General features: G+C 54.6%; 4 protein-coding genes across 4 annotated transcripts; 2 read left to right on the top strand and 2 right to left on the bottom strand.

The window, feature by feature from the left end:
• Positions 1-347: 347 nt before the first annotated feature.
• Positions 348-1,678, bottom strand: BZA05DRAFT_260055 (uncharacterized protein). Its single transcript, XM_051480118.1, has one exon. The coding sequence runs from the start codon at positions 1,400-1,402 to the stop codon at positions 566-568; it is 837 nt and encodes a 278-aa protein (XP_051340702.1). The 5' UTR covers positions 1,403-1,678; the 3' UTR covers positions 348-565.
• Positions 1,679-4,134: 2,456 nt separating this feature from the next.
• On the top strand, positions 4,135-4,536 carry BZA05DRAFT_393505 (uncharacterized protein; the record flags this gene model as incomplete). Its single annotated transcript, XM_051483221.1, has 1 exon — positions 4,135-4,536. A coding segment is annotated over one exon (366 nt), but the record flags the coding sequence as incomplete, so codon positions are not given.
• A 3,442-nt stretch (positions 4,537-7,978) lies between these two features.
• Positions 7,979-10,304, top strand: BZA05DRAFT_443716 (uncharacterized protein; the record flags this gene model as incomplete). Its single annotated transcript, XM_051486865.1, has 3 exons — positions 7,979-8,851; positions 8,995-9,240; positions 9,294-10,304. 3 exons carry the CDS (start codon positions 7,979-7,981, stop codon positions 10,302-10,304), a joined length of 2,130 nt encoding a protein of 709 aa, XP_051340700.1.
• Positions 10,305-11,820: 1,516 nt separating this feature from the next.
• On the bottom strand, positions 11,821-14,527 carry BZA05DRAFT_393489 (uncharacterized protein). The gene is made up of 6 exons (XM_051483220.1): positions 14,359-14,527; positions 14,179-14,295; positions 14,078-14,109; positions 13,924-14,008; positions 12,108-13,871; positions 11,821-12,040 (listed from the first exon to the last, which is right to left on the bottom strand). Exons 1-6 carry the CDS (start codon positions 14,385-14,387, stop codon positions 11,893-11,895), a joined length of 2,175 nt encoding a protein of 724 aa, XP_051340699.1. The 5' UTR covers positions 14,388-14,527; the 3' UTR covers positions 11,821-11,892.
• Between the last annotated feature and the right edge of the window lie 864 nt (positions 14,528-15,391).

The following is a 15,391-nucleotide window of genomic DNA, read 5'->3' as shown; positions in this document are numbered from 1 at the left end:
TATTGTCGTGGTGCTGGTGCTGGTCGTGGTCGTGGTCGTGGTCGTGGTGGTCGTAGTAGTCGTGGGTGGTGTGGTGGCGTCAATAGTTATCAACTTGTCTCTCTCTGCGTGATAGCGCACATATGGGGTGGCGTCCACACCTTTGTGGACGACACTTCGATTGGCAAACGCCAGGGTGCGTGTTTGGGGTATGGGGCGCCGCCAGCGCAGGTACTCCCACCCTTCCTCACGCACATCCACAGTTTCCCCATGTTTGGGCGGATGGATGGATGGCTGAGTGCCAAAAGTTTGATGATTAGGTGCGAAAAAGCACGACTTCAACGATGGCAACACATCACATCACATCACAGAGAATAAAAAAGACAGCCCGGTAAATTAATTACTTCTTCTTCATCTTCATTATTGTGCCCACCCTGGCTCGCCACCGTAGTTATAGGTGTAATCGTAACAACATGCGAATTCGTGTACAGCATAAGCAGTGATATCCCCCCAGAAAGAAAAGAAAAAAACCATCCATCGGCCCCAGACCCGCAACCCCAACCCCGCTCCATCCAGCATTTACATATTACAAAGGGAATGATGTGTCGGATCGATTAAATTTACAGGACAAGAAAACCGGCAGCAGCGATGACGAACGCGGCGATGCCACCGACCTCGTGGCGGTTAGCGGCGGAGTCGGCGGCGGCGGTGGAAGTGGCAGTGGTGGTGGAGGTGGAGGTAGCGGAGCCGGCGAGACGCGAGGTGACGGAGCTGATGGTAGAGGAGACGCCGGAGGCGAGGGACTCGATGGCGGACGAGGCGGAGTCGACGGCGTCGGAGGCGGAAGCGACGGCAGAGCTGGCAGCCTCAGTAGCTTCCGAGACGGCGGAGTCGATGGCGCCAGAGGCCGAAGCGACGGCAGAGCCGGCGGCTTCGGTGGCCGAGGCGACGACCGAGGTCTGCTCGGCGATGGATGAGGCCGAGGCGACGGCGGCGGTGGCGGCAACTGAGGCGACGGACTCGGCGGATGCGGAGGCGGCAGCGGCGGCGGCGGATGCGGAAGAGGCGGCCTCGGCGGCGGAGGCGGATGCCGAGGCTTGGGCCTCGGCGGCGGAGGACGAGGCGGCAGCTGCGGCGCTGGAGGCCGAGGCGGCGGCGGCAGCGGAGGACTGGGCGGCGGCGGCGCAGGCGGCGATGGGGTCTTCGGTGAAGGGGACGTTGCAAGGGTCGGCCATGCAGCTGGAGGAGACGTTAGTGGGGTGGTTATGGATGGACATTGTGCGGGAAGGACGTACGCCATGATGGCTCCTCGCCAGGCGACCGAGCAGACCGTCAGCTGAGAGAGGTCGTTACATCCGGCGCATTCATTCTGGGCAACGGCGGCAGTGGCCAGGCCGAGAGCGATGATCATAGAGGTCTTCATTTTGATGGATGTTGTGGAGGAGCGGTAGGTGGAGCAAGGTATTGAGGAGGGGAGTGAATTAAGGAGGAGGATGAAGATGTTCGGCTTGCTGCTGGATGGGAGGAGAAAGGGAAGGAAGGGAGCAGGAAGTGGTGGAATGCGTCTGGATTATAAAGTCCTGGGTTTGGAGACACGAAGGCCAGGGAAATCTGGAGGGCCATTGGACATCGGCGGGTGGTGGGGCCAGTCAATTCCCACGATGCCTATCCGGGAACGCGTGTAAACAAACACGTTTTGGGGGGGGGAGCAAGAGTGACATGACGGTGCTTGTTGGCCGGAGTGGCCAATTGCAAGGACCCGCCTATTTCCCCCAGGCCGCAGCAGACGACGAATCGCTCTTCGGAGCAATCTTTGTTTTTTCCTTTTTTTCCTTATTTTTTTCCTGCTCCCTGCTAGAGCAGAGAGTAGAGAGAGCAGTTCCTTGCAATTGAACGGGCTGGACCAATGGCCATGTCTGTTTTCCCATCTGCCAGCTCTCGTCCGCTGCGAGGTCTAGGCCACTTGTGGGTCGGAGATGGTTGGGGCACTCTCTCTTCTCTTCACCTCGCCTTCTTCTTCACGGGAACCGCACAGCACAGCACCAGCAAGTGGCTGGAACCTGACCACTGGAATTATGGCCCCCTTCCCTGGTTCTCGCACATTGCGTGCAGCGAGCTGGTTGGCGGAGATGGGTGAGTGGTGGTGGAGTGGACAGATGCCGTGCAGCACCGGTGGTGTTGAGGTACATCCACACATCCACATACACACACACGAATTTCATGATCGCTGGGCGTTGGACGTCTACGCGGGGTCAAGGTTACGACCGATGCGGCTAACGCGGGCCAGGTATCGGTAGAGCATTATTTAGGGCAGATCGGATACCTGCTGGTGCTTTGGAACTCTAGAGCATGTACCCAGAGTAGAGTAGCCGCAGTGCTCTAGAGGTACCTATCCCTGGGCAATCTACAGTACCTGGCCAAGTGTAGAGTAGAGCACGGTAGCGCGGTGTACAGGTACTCTAGTGCACACACCAACGACGTGCTTTGCTTGCTTGGGGCGAGTCCTTGTTCAACTCTAGATACATGGCGGGTTGCGGCCAGTTGCAACTTGGTGGCAAAGCATGGCAAGCGCGGGCGTGCGTGGACGAGAAGGTGGGAATCAAGGACTTTCGTGGTGGAGGCGTGGGCATCGCCAGGTACCTAAGTGGGCACTTATCTAAGCAGTTCATTTCATTACGGTACTGCTTTCCGGCCCCCTCGTCTCCTCCGCGTGCTGCCCCGTCTCCCGCAGCTGTACTATGCATACTCCAGGTTGCGGTTGTGCCGTGTAGAGTGGAGCACATGAGGCATCGGGGAGACATAGCGGAGTCCTCCCCCAAGATGTTGGCAAAGTAGAGTAAGCACTCTATCGGCGGTGGTGGTGGTGGTGTCGTCTCGCCTCGCCTCGCGTTTTCACAAGCTGGTGGCCCGTCGCCCGTCGCCCGTCGCCCGTCGCCCATCAGCCATCAGCCATCGCCCACAGACTGGCCTTCGTGTCTGTGCAGTTGTTGCAAGACACGCCCGAAACGCGCTTCCGATCTGGGTAACTTACAATCGCAGCCAGCCAGCCAGATGGATGCATCATGCACCGGGGGAGTGCTGGGTGGGAGCTAGCGGCCAGCTCGGTGATCGAATTCGGCCTCGGGCCAGCCATCCCGATCCTCCGATTCGCGGAATCCGATTGGCACCCCCGGCTTGGCTTGGCTGACGTACCAATGAGATCTCCTTCATCCCCAAGCAATCTAGAGCAACAAGGTAGAGTCTCGACGGCTGGTAACGAACGAACGCACGAACGACCGCCCGAAGGGATCCATCATCCATCCCGGCAGGCTGCGTGTGTTGGTTTGGTGGTGGTGGTGGTTTGGTGGTGGAGGTGGTTCGGTGGTGGACGCACACACGCACAGAAAGAAAAAGCAAAGACACCATACAGCGAGGAAAAAAATGCCACAAATTAACCCAACCGCGAATGGAGCGAGCCACAGGATGGATGATGGATGGAGACAGCATCCGTCGCAGAACGTGCCCAGTGTACTCTACTTTAAGTATCGTACGCCAACCAATTCGCTCCTCCAGCGAAATGCGAGAAGTGGCTGGGCAGTCGAATCGCCAAGCCAGACAGCCATGGGCAAATGACAATTCGCATCGCATCGGGCGCATCGATATCGGCACAGGCTGCTTCGCTGTTCTGTTCTGTTCGTGTCGCCGCTGTCGAAGCAGAGCAGACCTGTCGAATGATGAATCGCCCCCCCTCCCCTCCCCCGTATGTACGCGCAGCACAGCAGCGACGATCTGCTGCAGAGGGGGCCGGCCAACAGCGAGCCATGGGGGGGGGGGTCGGTCGGCTGCCCCTCGCTCGGAGGAGGAGGAACAAAGCCTCCCAAAGAAAGTGAGATTGGTGGCAAAAAAACGTGGTGGAGACATTTCCTTGATTTCTGCGCCAGCACCAGTACCAGCACCAGCACCAGCACCAGCACCAGCACCAGCACCAGCACCAGCACCAGCACCAGCACCGGCGCGAGAGGCGGTGGCTGGGGCGGGGGGAAGGAGGCAGGTGGGCGCAGGTACGATAGAGTGCTCTACCACCACCACCACCACTTCTCCCTCCTTTGAAGTTTGGCATGACGAAGGTCTGCAGTGATGTCGACGACGACGCTCCCTCGCTCCCTCTTCCCTTCCCTTGTGTGCCTGTGTGCTTGTATGCCTGTGTGCTTGTATGCCTGTGTGCTTGTGCTTCCAGGCCGGCCAGGACTCAGAACCAGAACACGTACGACGCGATCCGGAGCTTGCATCCTCACCTTGTTGCTTGTTGCTTGTTGCTTGCTGCTGCATCCGTGGGACCTGGGTGTGACGGCAATGAGGGATCGCCCTTCATACATGGGAATGCGAGGAGCCGGGGTCGGGTACATCCTATGATGATATCCCCACAGAATCATGAATGGAATTATTATGGTGATACCGATCCCCGAACAACGACAACGGATAAATGGAAAAATGGGAAAAATCCTTTGACATCCATCGTTCGCATGATTATTCGCCGCGGGAGTTGAGCGAAGTGGAGCGAAGTGATGTGGAGCAGTGGGATGGGGTGGCTGCTGGGTTAGGGTTGCTGCTTTGCGTTCGTGACCACATCCACACCAAAGACCGGTTCGATGGAATTCCACCCGAGAATTCAGGACGAACCTTGGGGAGCGAGTTACCGGTGAGGTGTACAGTACAAGGCAGCGGTACATATAACGTTTATTGCGGGGAGGCTTTGGATGAAAACATTCGTTACGGAATTGTCCTTTGAGGCTCATACCTTGTCACTCCATCGGGATTCACTCTTCGATGGAGGTATGCATCTATTCTCTACCTGTACCATGGTAAGTTCTCTGGAGAAGCTTAAGGCTAGTTGAACCAGACTTGAAGTTCTGCCACTCCACTCCCATGCAGCGGACACCAGTATACCTAGTAGACCCTTGATCTTCTGTGAAGGACCGATGGTCGATGTGTCACGAATTGCAGACGTTACCTTTGACACGCAACATCCAAACTGTCATGGTAAATAGACGCCTTGCCCGCCATTGAGCAGATATTTCAATTATCTAGCGGTGGGATACGGTACGGTAGGTACCGTACTCTGGAGTACGGTACTTAGAGCCGGGCATGGCACTGTTACTACCGCCGTTCACTCGAATTCCGAATCATAGCTGATCACGCGAGGTTCATGATCCTCCGCCGCTAGTGATCACTGAAGAAGCCGAAGGAACAAATGGAACAGTGTTCCGCCGCCATTTTTGCTCAGCCGTGTACCTGCCCACCCTACTAGTAGTGTGCTGCGTGGCCGTTGACATTCCAGCGCAGGGAGACCATACCCAAGGTTCTCAGACTTTACTCTTCCGTCCCGACTGCGGGGTACCTGCTGGTATGTACCGTAGTGATCCAAAAAGCGGAACATTAGCGATTGGCGAGCCCCGCCGCATCAGCAGTATTCCACTGGGTCCAGTGCTTGGCCGCATGCTCACCATCTGGCACATACATCCTACAGAGATCCGAGGCGGCCGATCTTGGCAAGCCGTTCTCTTCGTGCCTCAAAACGGACAGGACGAGCTATGTGCTGGGTGGGGAACGTTGGATTCCCGAATGGGCCGCTTGCATAATAGTACCGGGCTCTTGGAATGGTGCTCTTGGAATGGTGCTCTTGGAATGGTGGTGGTCATATAGATATCGTTCCCCTCCTGTGGGGAGTGGGGCTTATGCCCACTACGAGTCCACGACGATGACAACGACGACAACGACGGTAACTGCCCCTCACCTTCCCCTCTCACGACCCCTCCCACGACTCAGCACTCAGCACTCAGCACTCAACAACCAACAACCAACTCTCAACACCCAACACTCAACTCCACCATCTCAGCCATCGGTAACTAGCACACACTCGGTCGCCTTTTCCCACGGCCACGGCTATGGCTTATCCATGGAACTGGGTAGACATCCAATCCATCCATCCATCGCGATGAGTCCGCTTGCTGCTCGCCGCAGCCTGGTTACTCCAGACTCGAGTGCTTGAAGTTGGGGTGAAGTAGTCACCCCGCACTACCCACCCACCATCTCCACCATCTCCACCATCTCCATCATCTCCACCATCTCCATCCTCAAACTACTCTCAATCACGAGCACTTCCATCGGTAGGTAGTCAAGAGTCATGACTAAACGTCTGAGTGCCAGTGATATTCAGAATGGCTGTATTGGTGGTGGATTCAGACTACCTCGGTAGATAGGTACAAGCTCCAGGCGACTACGGTACAGCTTCCTCCACTTCCCACCACGGGGCCATATTTCACCCTCACGAGTATATAGAACAGGTAGCAGTCGTTGTCCCAGATGGGTGCCAAGTATCAGGGAAAGAATGGCTGGCTTCAACCATTAATCGATGTCCTACCTGCTTTTCTGGACATCCGCCCCGCGCTGGGACGAATGGGACGAATGGGATGGGCCGAAGGACTAAATGACGATACGAAGTCTGTGAGCTGTCTCGTGAAGAACATCTCAGATATTTCTCCCGTCATGCTATTGGTCCTTTGCATCCCCGCATCCCCACTTCCCAACATCCCCGCATCTCCGCCGAGGTCTTTTTCCTTGGCATTCCGCTCCCTACAAATGTTGAGTACTCCAGCCTCGTTTGCTTCAACTTGGCTATTCCTACCACCCAGTTCAACCAAGCCGTTTGCTCGGGTATCCCTGAGTGGGTTTGCTGTCCTCGTCTACGGCTTCCAGCTAACCACCTAGATACGTCTACTTAGGCAACTCCCGAACGAGCAATCCCGTTGGCAAACTTCGACTACTTTGAGCTCCCACTCCACGCCTTTCCTCTTACATACCCGCTGTACACATGCTTCGATTTTCCCGAGTTTTCCTCGAAGTAACAGCATAACTTTGACATTGTAAGTCGGTGGGGGTTTCTAGTGACGGAAATTATAGGAAGTTTGAGACTAACTATTGTCAACATAAAGGAAAATGGAATAACCTCGTGAACGTTGGCGACTCTGATAAGGGTCAAGGATAACTTTGGTCTGAACACACTGGCTACTTTGGTGCGGTGGTGCGGTGGTGCGGTGGTGCGGTGGTGCGGCGTGCCGGCCACGATGTCGATAATATTTATCCCACTACGCCATAATCGATACATATGATACAGTTTCTCAGAGCTAGAAGGCCCCATCTTGTGCAGGAGTCGCCAAGTCAAGTCAAAACGTAGGATTTACGTTTATTCTACACTACGGAACCCAATCAAGCTACTTGCCGGAGACGTAGAGATCGCTAAACTATTACGGTGATCTACAACAGCAGGGAGGTTATGGATGGAACGTGATAGGGCTGTTTAAGTCCCGGAGGAGCGAGTTTGATTGAGGCTGGTATTGCGGGTACCTATCGAGATAATCAAACGGCTATCGCCGCTATTGTTCAGCCACATCGTAACCCAAAGAATGAGCGACGCCAGAACTTGTGTGGTAGCTAAAGCAGTGAAGCTCGCCAGGAAACGAGAAAATGGACTGTCATCGCAATCTTTGCCAATGTCCAGGAGCTTTCTTAGCCACGGATGGAGGCGACTTTCCAAGGTAGACACTTCGCCTTTAACGCTCGCCTAAAAAGGAAGGCAATGGATAAAATAGTATTTGCAGGCTCGACAGTGAAAGTGCGGCCGGCAGACCCGGAGGATGGAGGTATGCATCATGACTGCTGACTCGAAGGCCGAGCGATCGATAATGAAGCAGATACGTCAACCTTGCTACGTCACTTGTGATTGCCTGCAGCAGTGACCTCATTGCCGCTGCCCATAGGTGCATACCACGTCTTGTATTATTCCACCCCAGAGACGTTCCATCGATATCGAGCTCCACTCCAGTTACTTTTTTCCATTATTGCCCATAACCACGACACATAATACTCCACCGCTCTCCATTCCGAATATCCCCTCCCTTGTCTTGTCTTTGCCAAATCGAGATTGATTGACATTCGCTCGGCGAGGGCGCGGCGAAACGTCATGAACGCACCACCAGATGTACCCTCACAGGGGACCCACAAAACCGATGACACCCTCCCAGAAGCAGGCTGGGGTCAGCTCACACCCCCGGCCTCGTCATCGCCAGACGGCGATGCTGCACCAAGCCACTACGACAACCTCAATCGCGAGCGACAACCGATCGTCGCGGCGCCCACCTTTCCCGTCCTTAACGAGTCGTTCGCACCTCCGCTGTCATGCACAGCGGCCGACAACGGCCCCACTTCACCGAAGGAGGCCCACCCGAGTGACGATCCAAGAGACCACGAAAACATCTTTACGGCCGGGATCCCTCCCATGACAACCCAAAAGCTCGCACGGCTCAAGAACAAAACCAAAGAGGCCATAAAGCGGAATGTGCATCCCCGCCGGCACCCCGACGAGGCTGCGGGCGACGACGAAGCAGAGGATGACGACGACGAGGTCACCTCCTCGCACAAGGGCAGCCGCAAGACAAAACTTGCCTCGTTCGTGACGCATCCGCGAACAGCGATAAAGGAGGCATTGACCTCAACCATCGCCGAGCAGGTCTCGGACTTGAATACTCCGCACGTGCCACACTCGGCACACTCGGCCTTCGTCAAGGCGCATGAGCGCAAGGAATCTGCACTGCACTACGATGATGTCCAGGGCGCAGTACTGGCTGACAAGTCCATCGAGGATCTCGAGGTCCAGATGCGGAATATGCGCATGGGCGTGGTCATGGGCAGGCATATCAAGAGAGTCCATGTGGTGCCGCATCGGAGAAGGGATTTTCCGCACAAGAGCGAGTTCTTGATCAGAGACAAAGACGGAGAGGTCGTTAGGGACGAGCTGGGCGTTGAACAGGTGGACTACCTTTTGTGGCTAGGTCAGGTGAGTCCGACAGTCCCGTTGCCGCTGCTGCTGCGTATGTTCAGTGAAAAACAATCTTTTGCTTTGAATTTGTTTTCTTTCTTTCTGCGAGTGTGTGTGCGATTTGGCGATGATTCTGATAAAACCGTTACGATGAATCACAGTACCTTATCTACATGACCCAAGATGTTACCTCGCAATACATTGAAGACTGGAACCAGCCTCCGGAGCCACTGACTGTCGACCGTCTCCGCTGCCACATCGAACGCATCTTTATTGCCTCGCAACCTTGGCAGCACTGGTTGATCCATGTACGCGATGTCTATCGATGGAAAGACCCGTACGAGACCGCCCGCTGGGCCATCCTCTACTGCATTCTGTGGCAATACTCGCAGATCGTCTCCTTCGCTGTACGTATCTTCCATATCCCATCACGACCTGCAACTTATCAGAGAAAAACTAGCTGGGCTACATGATCCTCAGCACCTTGAAGAACTACTTCATCCCGACGACCGTTTCCAGCCTCCGCAGAGCCACAGCCCAGGCGCAGGGCCGCACCATAGCAGCCCAAAAACTAAACCAAATGCTCAGCCACTCGGGGCCCTCCGCCGTCCTTTCGGCGCTCGAATCGGATCTTGGCCCTTGGGCCCAGCTCCAACTCAGCGATGTGGCCAACATGCTGGAAGTATTCAATAATTTCACGGAGTGGCACGCACCTCGCGCAACAATGCTCGCACTGATCTTCTTCTTTTCCGTTTTCCTCGTCGCCGCTATCGGCGATAGAGAACTCTGCGTGCGCCTCGTGTTCTTCGCTTTAGGCGCACTGTTCTTCGGCGCTTGGCCAATCGCGAGCCACTATCCGAAGTATAGATACCTCGTTTCGCCCGTGAAATGGGCCTTCTGGGGCGTGCCAACGCATGCCGAGTGGGCGTTTGCTGAGCTGCGGCTGGAGGCGCAAACGAACCGGGAGCGGCTCATCTACCGGAAGCTTGACGAGGAAGACGAGGGCGTGGGGGAGGGCGTTGGGGAGGAGGGCGACAGCGATCGCGGCAGCGAGGCATCGTTTCGGAGCACCCACTCGTTCGGCGCCTCGCCGCTCGACGGTGCGGAAAACATCGCTATGTACTCGTGCCACCATAAGCGCCAGCGCGGGAACTTGGTTGTCGCACCCGACGGCGTGCGCTTCGAGGGCCACGGTAAGCGCCAGATCCACTGGGAGAAACAGTGGAAGGACCTGGTTGAGATCGCGAAGGTCAGCGATGGGGCGGGAAGTAGGCTGGTCGGCGCGGAGGGTTTGAAATTGGTGTTTTTGCCCACGCCGGCGGGGGAGGGCGGGGTGGATGGGATGGAAGGGATGGGCATGGGTGAGGAGACGGAGGAAACGGTCGAGTTGACGCGCATGGGCAGGAGACGGGACGAGGCTTTTGGAGCTATCGTCGGGTTTTCGGGGTTGAAGTGGCAGTGGTGCGGATAAACTTAAAGTACGGTATACGATAATAGGGCACAGATTACAATACGCGCTATGGATTTTTACATAAGATGCGCGATAGTCCGTCCGTCTGGACCAAGCCCATGGGGCCCGGAATGTGTAGACATACTGTGGGGTAATCACTCGTTTTGGGTGTGTGACTGATGTATAGCTCATCCTGTCGCTGATAGCTCCTCCTCCTCTCGCAGACATCTCCTCCTCCTCTCGCAATTTCCTCGTCTCGCCGACAATTCCTCCTCCGCTTTCACCTCTCGCTGACAGCTCCTCCTTCACACCGCCACACAAGGCACTTTAAAGTTTACGTAGGTACATAGTGCAGGCACTGCAAAGGCTTTTCATGCAGTCTCCTTCGGTGGATATGGATTAATATGGATCGATATGGGTGGATATGGGAGGAGATAGATTGAGATGGATTGATATGGGTGGATATGGATTGATATGGGCTCAATTCCGCAGGGACTGTCACTCGGCAGCTCTAGAGTACTGTGGCCAACTCAATTCGTATCATAGGTATGTAGTTTCCTTTACAGATACAGTATTTATTCCATAGGCCTACGGTACTTCCTGCATTACACAATTTCGCAAATGTTTGCTTGAACATTGCGTACAGCACGTCTTACTCTCTTACTCGCTTACTCACAGCACGTATTCGTGAAACTACAGGATTTCTATGCATACCGTATCCACACCGGAGTCAGTGGACGGTGAAGTCTGCTCAGCTCAGCACGGCATTTCCTCCGTAGGACGATTGTCGGGGTACGTTTACTATCATACAGTCTGGGAACTACGTGATTAGCATGACAGCGTTTTCTCCGCACTACGTTGTTGTGCGAATACCGTATACGGTAGGTGTCTGGTAGTTGTCTGGTCTGGTAGGTCTCCAGTATTCCGAAAAGTGCGTAACATTTGGTATTCAGAAGAACCGCAGTAGTCTTTCCAGCTTTCTAGTGTGCGTATCATCCAACACTGCGTATGCTCTTTCGAAATTTCGATACCGTAGAATTGACCAAGAAAAAAAAATCAAATACAAAATTAGATCCGTATTCTCCAAGCCTGCTGGATTTAAACCCCAGCGTTAGTACTACTGGAGACCTTCGGCATTAATCGCACTCCACATTTTGCTACCTACTGTGTGTATTGTACATCCGCGGAAAATCACTGGGAAAATGGTAGATGAACGGGGGTGGAGGTGGGGGGCTACCACTACTATACCGGTAACCAAGGACGGGAGATGACTTCTCAAGAGTTCAAGACCGCCTAGGTACCTGTATACGGGTTTTTGAATGCTAAAGCGTGTCTGAAATTCAAGCAGGGCGTTGGTGCCGCAGGTGCGGCGGGGATGCAATGGGGAGATGCATGCCAGATGCGCGCACAGATATCCCCAGTTACTTATAGCCCCGAAAGTTGAAACACCAGCAGATGGTAACTATCTCAGTGGAAACGTGTCACTGTAAGTTTTACTCTGATCGGTCGCTCTGCACGATGGCCGCGTGTTGATGGTCGTGTGGTATGTACGATGACTTAGTACTTAACTATCACTCGCTTCTATGAATGACATCTCATGACCCAAATGCTATACATCCTTTTTACCGTCGTCCGTCTTCCCTTTGCCCTCCGCACTCTCTGCAATCTCCGCCGCCGCCGCCATCCGCGCCACAGCTGCCTCGATCTTCTTGTACGGCCAGCTGAACGCGGGGTACAAGAACGGTCGCAGATCGAACCTGTCCGACGTTGTTAGTATTAGCATCGGCCGCGCAAGAGAGGTGGTATATATGTGAACGAGCGTACCTATTATCGTCCGGCGAGTACGCCTCAGCATGGTACGCGGGGGTGATAGTCGTCATCTTGTGTCTATTGATAGCATAGAACCAAAAGAAGTTCCTCGTCTTATCCGCGATCTGTCGGGGGCTCATTTTCCCGCTCCACTCGTGCAGCAACTTTTCGAACGCGCCCCACGGTCCCAGTTTGTGGTTCTTCCGGAGCTTGCCGAAGATCGAGAGCTCGTCGTACGTGAAGCCCATATCGGCCTCGTCGCTCTGCACGTAGTTCTGCGTGATGGGCTCGAGCTCGGCCGTCGGCACCGCGGTGATGAAGTCGTGCAGGATCGGCAGCTGGAACTCGTCGCGCGCGTACGCGATGAACGATTTTAGGTCCGTCTTGGAGATGCCGCCGATTGGGTTGATGTCCGCCGAGGAGCAGTCGTATTTGGTCAGGTACCCGCGCAGTGACTCGTCGACGTTTGCGGAACCCAGGACCAGCAGGCCGCCGGCGTTCCCGCGGACCCAGGGGAGCAGCTGCGCAAACATGTATGCAAGGACCATTCGCAGGCGTGCTTGGATATTCTGGAGCGCGAGGTTCTCGGTTTTTGAGCCGCCGTGAACCCGGAACACTGGGGTCTTGCCGGTGACGAAGCTGAACAGGCTGCGGACCGCACTGACCACCGAGTCCATGTTCAGGTCTACATGGTAGGCGCCGATTACTTCCGCAAGGTCCTTTGCGCGGGCCCGTGTCTCGGCGCTGCTGTTTTCGGTGCCCATGAAGGAGGTGTGGAAGATCCGCCCGGCGAGCTCTTGCGGCGTGGCGGGGACCCAAGTGGAGTCTGGTGCTTCACCACAGATCCGGCGGACATCGCTGAGAACAGTTTCGTCGCCGGCTGCGCAGTCCGCTACGACAAGACGGCACATAGAATAGACTATTGTCGCTGTAGCGCAGCTGTCGATTCCGCCGCTGAGAGGAAGGAAGTACCCAGATACACCCCCGCAGCGCCGCAGGTAGTCCCACAGCCAGCACGCAGGGCCGAGTGCTATCTCCTCCTCGGGCTTGTGGTACCTCACCTCGATCTCCGGCGTGGGACCGATAGCAAGATCCTCATTCTCCCCATCCTTACCCAGCTTTATCTCCGCCTTGACACGGGGATACGGCTTCGTGTCTATCGCTTGCATTCCCCTAGAAGGCTGGTAGCGATAACTCCTCACCTCCTCTAGATCCACAGTCGCAGTGACAACCTCCACATCCTGCAGCGAAAACTGCGATCCCTGGGCCACGATCTTCCCGTTCACGCCGATCATCGCACAGCCGTCATAGTACAACCTATCGCCATCGCAGCCCTGCTGGTTGGCATACAGGTAGACACCGCCACAAATGCCGGTAGCATTGGTCATCAGCTGGATCCGCTTGTTAAGCTTCCTGAGCTCATGATGACTGCCCGAGGAATTCGTCAGGATCTCAATCCCGTCCAGCGCCATCTCCACATGCGGAGCACGAGGTGTGAACAGCTCTTCGCAGGTTTCGGCCGCGATACATGTATCAAGCGCGCTAATCGCCGCGTCTCCAATCGGCGGCAGAGAGTCGCCAATGATCTCGGCCATCACGGGCGGGAGGTTGAACTCTTGAAACTGCTCGACGTAGCGCGGACGGTTCCACGGTGTGAAGTAGCGCATCTCCCGGTAGTTGCCGTCGTTGGCGAGGAAGAGTTTGGGCCGGATCAAGAGGATCCGCTTGTTCAGAGCGATTATACGGCTATTGTAGCGGACGCCTTTGTGGCGGACTGGCCTATTCCAATGAGACGCGGGAGATTGACGAGGGGTGGGGAAGCAGTGCGTACATCCCGATGTCCAGCAGAATGTCCTGACAGTCCTCATGCGTCAGGATACGCCCGAGCATCTCCCACGAGTGGAGGTAAGTATCACCTGTGCAGTATCCACCATCAGCACATTTTCCTCTCCCACTTCCCGCCTTCCCCTCTCTGACTCACGAACCCTCAAGAAAGTGGTCAAGGCATCCATAACCTCTGCCCGCATCCTTCATCAGCCCACCGATGCTCCCCACGTAATATCAGCTCGAGAGGGGCGGGGCATACGTGATCTCCAGCTCAGGCCCCACTCTCAGTTTCGCGCCCCGCTGCTTCGCGATACGAATGCTCTCGATGATACGGTCTGCATTTCCTTCGAAGTCGAGGGCCCATTGGTTCAACGAACTACCCGTTTGTTCATCAGCGCCCTACACACATACATAACATAACATGGAAAAGTATATATACCATGTGGCGACAGTAACAAGATGTCCCATGGTTTGTAATGTGCTTGTGTTCCAGTACCTAGTGACGATAGACGAGGTGGAGTAGTGGGGGGAAGAGAGCGTTTTATATGTAAGCTAGGACATCTCATAAAAGGCAAGCATGCACGGTCAGCCAGCCCTGCAGCAAGGGCTCGACAGAAAGAAAGAGATCAAAAGTAAGCGCTTTTTCTATTTCCTTTTTTATGTAGTCTATCGATAAATAACTTATTGACTTTTAAGCTAGTATTCAGTGGTGAGTCAATCAATTCCAATAGCAAAGTAAATGAGTGCACTCATGGCGAGCCAATAACATTTATGACTATTGCCGTTTTGCGTTGACGCGTTAGATACAGTTGGTGGTGAGGTGGGTATGGCACTGACGAGGCCATTTGGCATCACCGAGGGTAGATATCATGCGTTCCATCTTTCTAGTGTATGTGAGGGCATTTTAGACCTTTGCTCGGAAGTAAAGTGTTCTATCTACCGTACTCCATGTAGAGTACAAAGGTTTCTGCCCCGCAACTGGCCGGAGGTTTCCGGGTAATGACATAAAGGTGCAGATAGATAGCATAAATTATGGGGCCCATGCCGCCATGTCGCCATGCGTGGGTGAGAGCTCATGAACTGACGGACAATCGCCGTAAATTATATGCTACCTATCCGATTTCCCTCCATCCACTGCCTCTCCGGCTAGTAATCCCATATTGAGACGAAGAAAATGAAATCTACGCACACGTAAACCACTTGCGAGAAGTAAGCAGTACCAATGAGAAGAGAACGGAAAAATAGTATGAAAAAACCCACGAGATGGTTAGAATTGTCTGCCGCAGTAAGAAGTAAGCAAGCGAAAACAAAAGCTCAAACCCGATTCCCTCTGCACTCCGTCTCAACAAATAACTAGTCCAAGAACAATCGAAAAGTAGAGGTAAAAGGAAACAAAAGTAAATAAAAACACAAGCAAAAAAACCACCTTCCCAGTGAAGCCCAAACCCCTTTCTCTCTCCAGAGAATTAGAA

This window comes from Tricharina praecox, assembly GCF_024521635.1.
Source record: "Tricharina praecox strain CBS 144465 chromosome Unknown BZA05scaffold_8, whole genome shotgun sequence".
NCBI lineage: Eukaryota > Fungi > Ascomycota > Pezizomycetes > Pezizales > Pyronemataceae > Tricharina > Tricharina praecox.
The sequence above is the reverse complement of the archived record's forward strand: the minus strand, read 5'-3'. Positions and strand labels throughout refer to the sequence as shown.